The sequence below is a fragment of the Garra rufa genome, chromosome 22 (assembly GCF_049309525.1).
Source record: "Garra rufa chromosome 22, GarRuf1.0, whole genome shotgun sequence".
NCBI classification, from domain to species: domain Eukaryota; kingdom Metazoa; phylum Chordata; class Actinopteri; order Cypriniformes; family Cyprinidae; genus Garra; species Garra rufa.
Genome location: NC_133382.1, coordinates 12,109,927 through 12,123,415, shown reverse-complemented (window position 1 = coordinate 12,123,415; position 13,489 = coordinate 12,109,927). Strand labels below are relative to the sequence as shown.

Sequence of the window (13,489 nt, the reverse complement as noted above, 5' to 3'; positions counted from 1 at the left end):
GCCCAGTTCCACCGGCGGCCACCCAGCGCTCAAGTGCGCCGGCTTTCTCTCTGCGCTCAAGCCCGCCAGCTGCCACCCAGCGCTCAGTACAGCAGGCCTCAGTGTCTCCGGCCAAGATGGCCGCCACGCCAGAGGCCGCTACACCGGACGCGAGCGGCGCAGCACAACGCGACAAAATACAATAGAACCTATTATGCTGTCTACACTGGATGCGGGGCGGCGTGGCGCGACACGGCAAATCCCCGACAGTAATCTGCTGCCGCGTTCTATTTATGACGTGCTCACAAAAAGTTTAAATGATTTGCAACGGTCGCTTTGTCACGTCCAGTCTAGACAGACTTTAGCTGTTGCGGTGCGACTGTTGCATCCGGAGAATCAATAAATTATGAATAATTAATACTATTGTGTAAATAATAGGCAATTACGTGATCCATAAAAAAAGTAACTGAAGTCTGATTATTTTAAAGTGTAGTTTAATCTAATTACAAGTACCTAATTTTTGGAAGCTGATTACACATAATCAGTTACTACCCAGCTTTGTTCATAATGATGATATAAATATATATTTTAAAATGACTTCTGATGGATCGTGTGACTTAAATGATTAATTTAATTTAATTAAATGACTTTTGATTAATGATTCTTAAAATGTAGCTTTGCATTACAGGGATAATTACTTTTAAAAATGTAGTCAAATAGAAGTTATTTCATATTGTAAAAATATTTGACAGCATAAGAGACTTTTAAAAATGTAAAAATTCGAAGTACTACAGATTTACCAGAATCACTTAATATAGTTTTTACACTGTAAATTTGTTTTGAAGTTGTAAAAAAAACTATTATTAAAGTGTGAGAAAACAGCCTACTATTTTGACTTAAAATTTCAAGATTAATTGAATGTTTAGGCTACTTATCGTTTCTTTGTAATTATTTGTGACATCAACTTTTTTTTAATCAGTGTAGTTAAAATATTCTACAATGCATTTCATATCTATAGTTCATTTCATAAAAGAGTTTGAGGTATTGTGTGTGTAAATCTTTATTAGGCTACTCATTCAGTGGTTTTGTTTTTCAGGTCGATGTTTATAGCCTCCCACAATTCACAAAAAAACTCTACAAGAAGTGTGAGTTTGAATCTCTTTCATGACTTCATGAAATATATTTATTTCCCTTTGGAATGTTTAGCACACACTGTTATTCTGTGCTTCTAACAGGTGTCAGCTCACTCAATATGTCAGCGCACACAAGCCGGGCACACTAACCGCTGGCAGCTGGCAGGTGCTTTAGGCAGTGACCTGCTGGGTCAGGCACAGATTCAGAGGTCTGAAGAGTTTGGTGATAAAACAGCAGAGAGAAAAATCAAATCAGGTGAGATGTGCTATCAGCCTAAAAATGCAAACTAATGTTTTGGATGATCTTTACACTCTGGATTATTGAAACTCCAGAAAATTTATTTTGGATTTATGCACACATAAAAAATAAAATACTGTTCTAGCATGTAAATCCCTTTATAGGAATAGTTCACTCAAAAATGAAAATCTGCCATTATTTCCTCACCCTCAAGTTGTACCAAACCTGTATGAATTTCTTTCAACTTTTGAACACAAAAGAAGATATTTTTTTTATAATTAAGATACCTTAATTATAATCCTGCAACCATCTTTGTTTCATTTACAACATATTAATTTATATTTTATATGCATTTATTATATATATTATATATATGTGTGTATATATATGTGTGTGTGTGTGTGTGTGTGTGTGTGTGTGTGTGTGTGTGTGTGTGTGTGTGTGTGTGTGTGTGTGTGTACCTGGTATTCATCACGTTGTGGGGACCAAATGTCCCCACAAGGATAGGAATACCAGTAGATTTTGACCTTGTGGGGACATTTCTTAGGTCCCCATGAGGAAACAGGCTTATAAATCATGCACAATGAGTTTTTTTGAGGAAGTAAAAGTGTGCACAATCTCCTGTGAGGGCTAGGTTTAGGTGTAGGGTAGGTGTAGGGCGATAGAAAGTACGGTTTGTACAGTATAAAAACCATTACGCCTATGGAATGTCCCCATAAAACATGTAAACCCAACATGTGTGTGTGTGTGTGTGTGTGTGTGTGTGTGTGTGTGTGTTTTACAATAATGATTTTTCAATTCAATTTTATGGAATTTTACTAATAATTAATTGATTAATTAATTATAATTCTGCAATAATGTTTGTTTCATTTACATTATTTATTTATTTATTTTTTATTTATTTATTTATTTATTTATTTTTTACAATGAAGTACAGTGCACAATACATTTTTGGACACTAAAGCGCTGTCAGAATGTCACTGGAAAAAAATATATATATACAGTTTATATAAAAATCACCAGTGTGACTGAGTTTTTTAATGTATGTATACATAGACACCACTATATACCCTAAATTATCAATAATGTATTTATTTCAATACTATATCTAATTTATCTCTTTTTCTTAACAAATTTCTTTTTGTGTGAAAATGTATTTGTATCTGAAAATGTATTTGTACTGTATGTTCACTTGCTTTGATGTTGTTATTTTTAATGCTGTACCATTTAGACATCTTTAGGTGCATTTTAAATGTCTAAACACTTTTTAAAGCCACTGTATTCTTTAGAATATGTCTACCTACATTTAATTTGTATCTTTTTTTGTTAATATATATATTTTTTTCATTTCAGTACTGTTTAACATTTTGAATATAAAATAATATTTTTGTGTGTGTGAGTGTTTGTGTGTGTTGTAGAGCTATCTATTACACTGCATTACAGTACACAGAGCAAGACAGATCCAATTGATCTACTAATCATGACAAAACATGTCTTTTCAAACCGGTGTTCAGATTTGGCAAAAGCTTTCTTATATATCAAGGAGTAACCAACTTGCATTAATGAGTTTTACCCATAATGCCGCAGCGCGTCTTCAGCGTTGACTTTTGCCAGAATCCTGGGTTGACCAGAGGGATACGAGTGCCAGTCTGTGCCAACTCGCCGACCTGGTGTCACAAACCTGGCATCATTTTAGAGATAGGCACCTGTAGGGCTTTGGCACGGGAGGGGTTTAAGAGGCATTGGCAGTTACACACTTGAAGGCCCTTTACCCAGTGAAACAATAAGAAAGACAGTATGGCTTTTGATTCCTGTGCCAGGCTTCTGTGAGTCTGTTTAATTCAGAATAATCAGAATATTGTGATGAAACAGAGGTGCGCATGCTGAGAGGCGTCTGCTTGAATTGAATGCTTTGTATGACTGAAGTTATTACTATAGCTCCAGGGATGTTAATAGTTACTTTCCACAAAATAGGAAACAAACTGCTGTCCTATTACTTTGTTACAGTAGTAAAGGCACAAACCCTATGGCCTTTGAAGAGAGAACTATTACATATTTTAATCAAAGGGATAGTTCACCAAAAAATGAAAATTATAACTTTGTTTACTAACCGTCATGTCATACCAAACCTGTATCTCTCTATCTCTGACTCTTTTTCTGTTCCTTAGCTGGTTACCAAGCTTGTTGATGATATATTTATAATGTTAAAATAAAATGGAAATTTATTGAAAATTTACTCATCCAAGGTTTAGATGAGTTTGTTTCTTCATTGGAACAGATTTTGGAGGATTTTAGCTTTACATCACTTGCTCACTAATGGATTCTCTGCAGTGAATGGGTGCCGTCAGAATGAGAGATCAAACAGCTGATAAAAACATTACAATAATCCATAAGTACTTCACATGAACAATTAAAGTCAAAAGTTAGTCTGCTAAATGTTAATTATTTTACCAAAATAAGGTGGATCTTACAAAAGTCATGTTATTTTTTATTTAGTACTGACTTTAATAAAATATTTCACGTAAAAGACGTTTACATAGTCCACAAGAGAAAATAATAGTTGAATTTATAAAAATGTCCCTGTTCAAAAGTTTACATACACTTGATTCTTATTACTGTGTTGTTACCTGAATGATCCACAGCTGTTTTTTTTTTTCAGTGATAGCCTAGTTCTTCCTAAATCTAATGCTCACTGATGGTTCAGAAGGAAAAACATTGCATTAAGAGGGTGTAAACTTTTGAACATTTTGAATGGAGTATTTGAAGTTTCTCTAATAGCTGCATATGAGTCCCTCAGTATAAAAATATGGATCGCAAAATCATACAGTTGTTGTTGGAAAGGGTTCAAATACACAAAAATGCTGAAAAACCAAAGAATTTATGGGACCTTAAGGATTTTTCTGAAGAACAGTGGGCAGTTAAACTGTTCAGGACAAATAAGAAACTCATGAACAACAACTATCACTAAACAACAACAACAACAACAACAAAAACACACCTGTGGATCATTCAGGTAACAACAAAGTATTAAGAAAGTATTAAGAATCATAACTTTTGAACAGGGTCTTTTTATCAATTCAGCTGTTATTTTCTCTTGTGAACTATATGTAAATGTATTTTATGTGAAATATCTTATTCAGGTCAATACTAAATAAAAAAAAATAACATGCATTTTGTATGGTCACTCTTATTTTGATCAAATAATTAACATTTTGCAGATTCTACAAGGTGTGTGTAAACTTTTGACTTCAACTGTACTTTAGCAGGAAGCTGTTTAATTAAATTAAAAATTATTTTAAGATAAAACCGTCTTGATGAATATCTATATTACAAACTATAACTTTAATATAATGTTGTCATAGTTATGTCTATGTATGTATTTGGTTTTTCCCATTGTCTCCCCCCGTTGATCTGTGTACTTTGGTTTAGCCCTCGTCATTGTGATTCCCTGCACCTGTCTTAGTAATTAGCACACCCTTTAAAAGTTTCTCTCTGTGTTCAGTACTCTGTTGGTCTTTGTTGAATGTTAACGCTACGTGTGTGGATGTCTTTCGTGTTCCTGATCAGTCTGCTCCTTGGATTATATTAAAGAACTCTGTTTGTTTGATAACTCGTGTCGTGTCTCGTCCATCCAGCACCAAACCCGTAACAAATGTGTATTGTTGTAATGTTTTTGTCATGTTTTTTATCTCATTTTTATGGCACCTATTCACTGAGGATCCATTGTCTATACATCCAGTGATGTAATGCTAAATTTCTCCAAATCTGTTCAGGTGAAGTAACAAACTCTTTACATCTTGGATGACTTGAAGGCAAGTCATTTTTTTTTTTTAATTTGGTTAATAATAAGTGCAAAGGATTCAAAACAGATGGTAAACAATATCTCAATTTTAAATGCTGGATTGATCAAAAGTGAAGTATTAGTAATCCACAGTAGAATATTCTTAATTTGAATTTATTTTTTGTCATTTGCTCTCGTTTTCATTAATGCAAAGAGCCATCTGTCACAGACATATGTTTACTCAAAACTAATATCTGGATCACTTCATCCTATTCTTGACACGCACACTCTTGGATTTTCTCTCACTGTGTGTTTATGTTGCAGCTGACCCCATGGCACTCCACTGGCACGAGGATGCCACTAGCTGCCCACGATCCCCTTTGCCACGTCTCGTTCACCCACTCTCGGCCAGCCGACGTACCAGACTCTGGTATGTTGCCAGGGGCAAGTAGACTTCCATGACAACTGTTTAGCGGGAGAGAGAGACGGGCAGGCGAAAAGAGGGGGGGACAGTTTATCTCACTCCGGGGATAGATCTATGGGAAATCTGCCAGGCCACATGCTATCATTATGGAGCAGGTTGGATAGCACATTAGAGAATGACAACTTTCAATTTGGTGGGCCTTTGAACACAAAGACTATCAGGAGGGGCCACAGAACACTTGGCACTGAAGGACTGGGGGATTAGCAGGGATTAAAGTGACTGTGTGTGTGTGTGTGTGTGTGTGTGTGAGAGAGAGAGAGAGAGAGAGAGTGTGGATGCACGTATAATGTATCTCTTTACCTTTATACGCAGCAAAGATGTCACATGGTCTTCAAAGCTTGACACCCCTGAGGAACAATTTAGCATTTTGTCTCGCAGAGTGACCCAAAACACTAAACCAGGTATGAAGTATTGACTAATTGGTGATATTTGCTATAAGGCAGGAATTGTTTTTGCTGTTGCTCAAATGTATTATGAACAAACATGTTCTATTTGAATGAATGATGCCTCAAATTATGTATTAGGTGTGTTTTGCATTTTTAAGTGGTTTTTACCTTGGTGATGTTAAAATTGCTGAATAAATAGACTGTAAATGAGGGACCTGAGTCATATCCAGAGCCTGCCCAGCAATATAACGTCAAGTTGACACTGGACATTATGTCGGACAGACGTTGCAGTTTGGTTGAGGTAAAAAACAATGGGTCAGAATTTGACGTAAATTTGACATTGACTTAACGTTGGATTTTGGTTACACAACCTAAAAGCAACAACATATCAACATCAGCTGACATTGGTATTAGACATCAAATTAACTCTGACATTAAACGTTCTTCTTCCGTTGTGGGGGTCTGTGGCAGCCAAGGGCGTAGATTTGCTCTGGATATTGGTGGGGACCTATTACAAAATTCTAGCCATGGCAATATTAGTATGTAGCATATCAATTTCTTTCACAAGACTGATTTCTGACAAATAGTCATCATTAGATTAGGATAACTGACAGGGATCATATTTATACTTTTACATTTAGCTGTTTAATCTGCTGTTACTTTTAAATCCGTATTCACAGACTATAGCCTGCCCTGCTATAATGAATGTGCGTCAAAGCGGTAAAAAAAACAAACACTAGCATTAACGTTAACTGTTGTCGTTACTTTGATGGATTCACTAGCGAACTTGAAGTGACTTACACTTTTCTTTGAAAAAAGCTCCTTTTGTCCAGCGGTTTTTTTTTTTTTTTTTTTTTTTTTTTTTTTTGCTGCCGCCATCCTCACATGTATGTCACCCAACAATCCAATGCATTTGGTGCTGCTTGTATCTGAACGCAGCCATAGCCTCTCACATGATAGCAGGAAAAGGCACAGCCAATCAAAATGTTCATATGTGTTTTGGGGGCGGGAGGACTCAAGGAGAGAACGTGATTTATCCCTTTCTGCGTGTCTAGGTTAATGTTGACAGCACAATTTTTTTTTATTTTTTTTTTAAATGGATTAAATTATTGGTGGGGACATTTCAATGGTCGGAGGATATTGGTGGGGACACATCCCCTCCGTCCACCCTAAATCTACGCCCCTGATGGCAGCCCATAGAACAGCATGGGGAAAAGTTATGAATTTTGGCACACTGACAGAGGACAGTCTCAATATTAACCGTAGCAAATTTGGAGTCTCTATCTCAAACTCTCCAGCGTCACCAATAGGGCCAAATTGGCACAATTTTTTCTAGGTCTAGAAGCTGTTTTCCCCCCTGATTCCTTGGCTCATGCCGAGTTTAAATGCATACCAACATTTACATTTCTGTGGGTCAAGATTTAAAGGTTTGAATTTTGCGAAAAATCTACTTTTTCTATAGCCTAGAATCTAGACGCGCCCCTAGCGGCAGCAAATTACATTTGCTTCCAAGGTCAGTCTAGTTACTCTCAATTCACTTAAAATTCCGAAAAATCCAAGATGTACCGGGCCAATCACGAGTCGGTGGGCGGGCTTAACATGATGACGCCTGACCTGCGACCATAAGTTCCGTCAGACATGAATTCCTGGTTCTGTGAATTACGTGTGGAAAACTTAACAGTATTTATATAATTTTTTACTTTGGATACACAGCCACGTCCATCTGTCCTGAGCAGGAGCTCGTTACATGTGAACGCGCTGTGGTGTAGAATACGCAAACACCGGAAGCGATCTGTGGCGTGTATACGACACTCATTGTTCACACAGTGCACAGAGATTGTGGATATAGCGGCTATTCAAAATGGTAATTACTTGCGCTTATCCTGGTTGTTCAAACCCATTTAAAGCTAAAAGATTACGTTTGCTAACGCAAACTCATCCTGGACTTTTTCACCGATTTCCCCTTCCGGTGTTTGCGTATACTACATCAGAGCAGGGTGTAATTTGGATTTGTCTGTGCATGTTTTTGTTTACTTTTAAAGGTTTAGTGCCCATCTATGTCTATTATTTGGCTGACAGACTGCACAGTGCACTGATTTTCGTTAAAAATCTCCGTCGCTCTGACTACGTCCAGAGCCATACAGACTACGTCACCTGACAGACTAAGTCTCTGATTGGTTGTAGCACTATCCTATTGCGTGGAGAGGAGTTTGAAAGACAACCGTTTATCCCACCCCTCCGGTTGAGCCCTGTCTATGGAGAGTGCCCAGACCCTACATTTATGTGGGTCTGGCTTGCCAGGCTACTTTTTCTAACTCTTCCTAGAGATTTTCACCAAAATTGGCCCTGGAAAAAAGCTTTTTGATAAACCAAACAGTTCCCTGTTATACCAAGCATGAGTTGAGGGCACATGATGTCAATTTGATGATGACTTAATGTTTGATTTTGGTTACACAACCTAAAAACAAAATATCAATGTCAGCTGACAATGATATTGGACATCAAATTAAGGTTGACATTAAACGTTGAACTGACATTCAGTTTTGGTCACCTGACGTCGCAACCGAAATTTAACCAAATATCAATGCATGCATAAATGCATACCAACATTTTGAAATTTGAAATTTGCGAAATGAGGCTATATCTTCAGTGTTTTAGCAGATTCGGACCAAACGTGCTCTGTTAAAATTTGACATTTTTGTTTATAATTTCTAAGCAGATTGACAAATCATCTCATTAAATTTAAAGTGTTATACCGAATCAATACCCAGTATTCCCATGTCAGCCATTTTGAACATGGACCATTTTGGATTTTGTAGTAAGATGTGTTATTTTTCGAACACTTTAGCATATTGTTATGAACCTTATGAATCTAAATTAACCGCTTGTGGGAAAGTGAAGAAATTTGGCACACATAGAGGACAGCCTCATTATTACCCACAGTCAATTTGTAGCCTCTCACTTAAACTTTGAAATGCCATCAACAGGCCAAATTTGCGCCTATGTTTCAGCTAATAACTTTTGAACTGTAACACCTGGCCGGTGTTGTCGCGCCGTGTCATGTCGTGTCGCGCCGCAATAGCTAAAGTCTGTCTACACTGGACGCGACAAAGCGACCGTTGCAAATCATTTAAAGGTCCCATATTGTCAAAATCGAAATTTCCTGGCTTTTTTCATGATAACTGAGGTCTATGGGCTATGTGACTACCATATGAGTTTCAAAACAGTCAATCCACAGTAAACTGCACACAGCCTGCTTAAAGTAGCTGTTCATTTTCACGAGCCACTGTGACTTCCGCAAAGATGTGACATCCGATCTACTCAGTCACCGCCTTCAGTCACCACCCCCAGCACCAATCACGTCCCACCCTCCTTTTGTCAAACCCAGACAATATCGTGTCCATAACATTGCTAAGCAACAACAACACGAAAACAAGTCGAGAAAACCCTGTTCAGTCGATAGATGTCGAAACTACATCATTGCACAGGCTTCAGAACAACGTGAATATAAGAGACCACTGGCACGTCAACTTCAGCCTCTTTCACACAGCCATTCCGGTAAATACACGGATAATGTGTCCCATGATTTGTTCCGGAGTTGTTTGATTTGGTTCATTCACAGTTGTTTTCCGGAATCTGTCCGTCACTAAACTGAAACTAACCTGAACAAACTGTGCTTCAGTGCTGATAGTGAGGAGCTGGCTCTGCCCGATCGCCGCTTCATTCCACTTTGCACGTATTTTTTCGTTGTGAAGAGTCGCATGATAACTTGCATCATCACTACAACACTGCCTTTATGGTTCTGGCTTTTGTTCACACAGCGCTCATTCCCGTAATTTTCCAGAATCAGCGCGCATTGTGACAGGGGCTTTACTGAAGCAACAGTTATGTGGCTTACTGCATTCGGTGTTTGAAAAAGAAAAAACATTAATGATCATTCTGAAATATCCTGTTGAGTATCAGCAGGCTAGGCTCTCTCTATGGCTCTGGGCTCGGCTAAAGCATACATGACCGTAGTTAACTGTGGTTGGCCTGGCTGTGCGTCACTCAGAAAACAACAGGCCAGTCAGAAGAGAGGCTCATGAATATTAATTAGATGGGCCAAAATCGACCTGTTTTTGACAGAGCTCCTAAAAAAGGAGCTGTAAAAATATATTGAGATGGATTTTGGCACTTATACCAAAAATATATATTCTTAAGGACATCAACAACTAAAATAAACCTCCAGAAATGTGTACAATATGGGACCTTTAAACTTTGTGTGAGCACATCATAAATAGAATGCGGCAGCAGATTACTGTCTGGGATTTGCCGTGTCACGCCGCGCCCCGCGCCGCATCCAGTGTAGACAGCATACTAGGTTCTATTGTAATTTGTTGCGTCTCGTCGCGCAGCGCCGCTCGCGTCCAGTGTAGACACACAAAAGCAAAATTCTTTCCTCTGAAATCCTTGGCTCATACCGAATCAAATTCTTACCAAAATTTAAAAAAAAAAAAATCTACATGTGAAGATTATTCACAATTTAATCTATTTATGGTTTGTCCCATTTTCACCAAAATTGGCTCAGATCATTTTCAGAGTATTCTGGCAAAGAGTTATCAAAAGCTTATTGATATGTAAAACAAAGACATGAGGCTTTTTCTCCATGATTTAGCGGATTCTGACCAAACTTGGTATGTTTTATATCAAGCATGTCTTGAGGGCACTGGCACAGCATCACCTACTAGTCAAAATATAAAAAAAAAATGTTATTTCTGCTTGTAACTTCTGACTAGTTTGGCCAAAAATCATAAGACTGGTCTCTTTAGATTTGGAACCGAATTGAGCAATACCCAATACCTAATTTTGGGGGGAGCCGTGGCCTAATGGTTAAAGAGACTTTTAATCCAAAGATTGCAGGTTCAAGTCCCAGGCTCGACAGGTATTGTAGGTGGGGGGAGTGAGTTGCGCCCTCTCCACGACTGAGGTGAGTCCCTTGAGCAAGGCACCGATCCCCCAACTGCTCCCCGGGCACCGCAGCAATGGCTGCCCACTGCTCCGGGTGTGTGTGGGTGGGTGTGTGTGTGTGTGTGTGTGTGTGTGTGTGCGCGCACTTGGATGGGTTAAATGCAGAGCACAAATTCCTAGTATGGGTCACCATACTTGGCCTCACATCACCTCCTTTCCTTTCCTATGTCAGCCTTTTTTGGGCAGGGTTGGAACTTAAGTCTGCAGAAAGGTAGCTGTCCAGAAGCAAGGTTGGAGAACCATGGTCTTTACTAAGTAATTAAAGACAGCTCCTTGGCTCTTCATTTTACCTCTGTTGTGCTTGGCCTCTTAATTGCTGCTTACAGCTATATTTTTTTAATTTGAGATAGTAGGCCAAAATTAGGATTAAATTCAAAATCAAGCCATAGCAACAAACTGGCAACCACATAATGACTCATTGGCAATGCCTCATATTGCACTATCAGAAAAAAGGTACAAAAGCGGTGAGTGAGGCAGTTTTTCAAAAAGTACTACTATCTACCATTTAGGTACTAATTTGTACACATTAAGTACTGATGTGTAACGTTAAGGAACTAATATGCATTCTTTAGAGGTAAATAAGTTAAAAAGGTTTACTATTTGAAAGAGTACTATCCAAGTGACCAGTTTTGCACCTATTCTGTGACATTGTTGGGGTCATAGAGACTTGGGACTGGGCTATTTTGACTAACTAACAAGCCAGACCACTACATCTATAGTACCCTAGCACTGTTACGGTGACAAATGACGCTTACATTTTGTTTAGAAAATGTACTGTAGAAATGCTAGATAATGATGTACTAAATAACTGTCCTGTTCGTGCATGTTCATAGATGCAGTACTGGAATGTCTGGGGGTCCGGTGGGAGCTGCATTGCTCTGTTCTGAGCGGTTCAGACACATTATCTGAGTTGTATACCAACAGCAATAGACAGAGGGATGTTCAGCTACAAGAGAGAGCTGGTATGGTGCCCATCTATATACTGTTTTTGGTTTTGTTTTGTTTCCATTTTTTTGTTTAGCTGACACCATCCAGAAATAATTTTATATAATGAGCTCATGGGGCCAAACTGTTTATTTATAAAGGAGTTCATTAAAGTAGTCATAAAATATGCAGAATAATAACTTGTGAACCATTGTTATGTAATAAATAATGCAATAAAAGATATGGGATCTTTTATTGCATTATTTATTACATAATAATGGTTCACAAGTTATAATTCATCATAATTATAGTCATCATAATAAATAGACCACTTCAAATATAACCTATAAATATTTTACATGTTTACCTTAGAGTTTGTATAGTGGACATATTTAAAAAAGAAAACACCTCAAGAGAGAAATTCAGGCCTTCTGTTTTGTTTGTGATACTGCAGCCTTTGGTAGAGACAGCAGAGTTAATAGGTCTCAGCGTGAAAGAGGACTGGTCTACAGGAAGTGGCATCCCAGCGGCCCTTTGATTCTCCAACTGCCTGTCAAAGATGCCTCCATCAATAAAGAGTGTAAGCGCTAAAAAGATGTCATATTTATTAAATTTTAGAGGTAAATAACAAGCTGTGCCATCATGACTTGTTGACTTGCTGTCACAAGAGTTTCTGATCTAAGTGTGCTATCATTGATGTTGACTGATGAGGGGGTGTACAGTGACATTTAAGGAGAAACAAAGTTATGTAAGAATCTCTGCTTTGTTCTAGCTTTGTCTTTTGCCCTGCGGACCCTGTACAACCCCGAGGAACGCCCCAGTGAGTGGGGAGAGGCTGTGCTTTCTACTGCTGCATTACTGGGAATGTCAGTCCTCTTCCAAAAGTGAGTATCGACAGCTTCCAATCTGTTCTTACACTGGCAGGTTCAGTACAAGAAACACAAGCTACTGCAGTGACTGTTGTTCAGAAAATGTTAATTATTTTACCAAAATAAGAGGGATCATACAAAATTCATGTTGTTTTTTTTATTTAGTACTGACTTGAATAAGATACTTTACATAAAAGATGTTTACATATAGTCCACAAGAAAAAAATATTAGTTGAATTTATAAAAATTACCCTATTCAAAAATTTGCATTCGCTTGATTCTTAACACTGTGTTTTAACTGAATGATCCACAGCTGCTTTTTTGTTTAGTGATAGTTGTTTATGAGTTCCTTGTTCCTTGTTTGTCAAACTGCCTGCTGTTCTTCAGAACGATCCTTCAGGTTCCACAAATTCTTTGGTTTTTCAGCATTTTTGTGTATTTGAACTCTTTCCAATGACTGTATGATTTTGAGATCCATCTTTTCACACTGAGGACAACTGAGGGACTCATATGCAACTATTACAGAAGTTTCAAACGCTCACTGATGCTTCAGAAGTAAACACAATGCATTAAGAGCCGGGGAGTGAAAATGTTTTGAATTTGAAAATCAGGGTAAATTTAACTTATTTTGTCTTTTGGGAATCATGTAAGTATCTTCTGTAGCATCTGAAGGGCAGTACTAAATGGA

The 13,489-nt window shown here is 37.9% G+C and overlaps 1 protein-coding gene across 1 annotated transcript in view; it reads left to right on the top strand.

Moving 5' to 3' along the window:
- btbd16 (BTB (POZ) domain containing 16) overlaps positions 1-13,489 on the top strand; it is a 34,659-nt gene that overhangs the window by 2,663 nt on the left and 18,507 nt on the right. Inside the window, exons 2-8 of the mRNA XM_073827727.1 lie at positions 1,076-1,124; positions 1,215-1,368; positions 5,456-5,561; positions 5,928-6,016; positions 11,842-11,970; positions 12,387-12,512; positions 12,705-12,816. Coding sequence (XP_073683828.1) covers positions 1,076-1,124; positions 1,215-1,368; positions 5,456-5,561; positions 5,928-6,016; positions 11,842-11,970; positions 12,387-12,512; positions 12,705-12,816 — 765 coding nt within the window. The remainder of the gene's footprint in view (positions 1-1,075; positions 1,125-1,214; positions 1,369-5,455; positions 5,562-5,927; positions 6,017-11,841; positions 11,971-12,386; positions 12,513-12,704; positions 12,817-13,489) is intronic.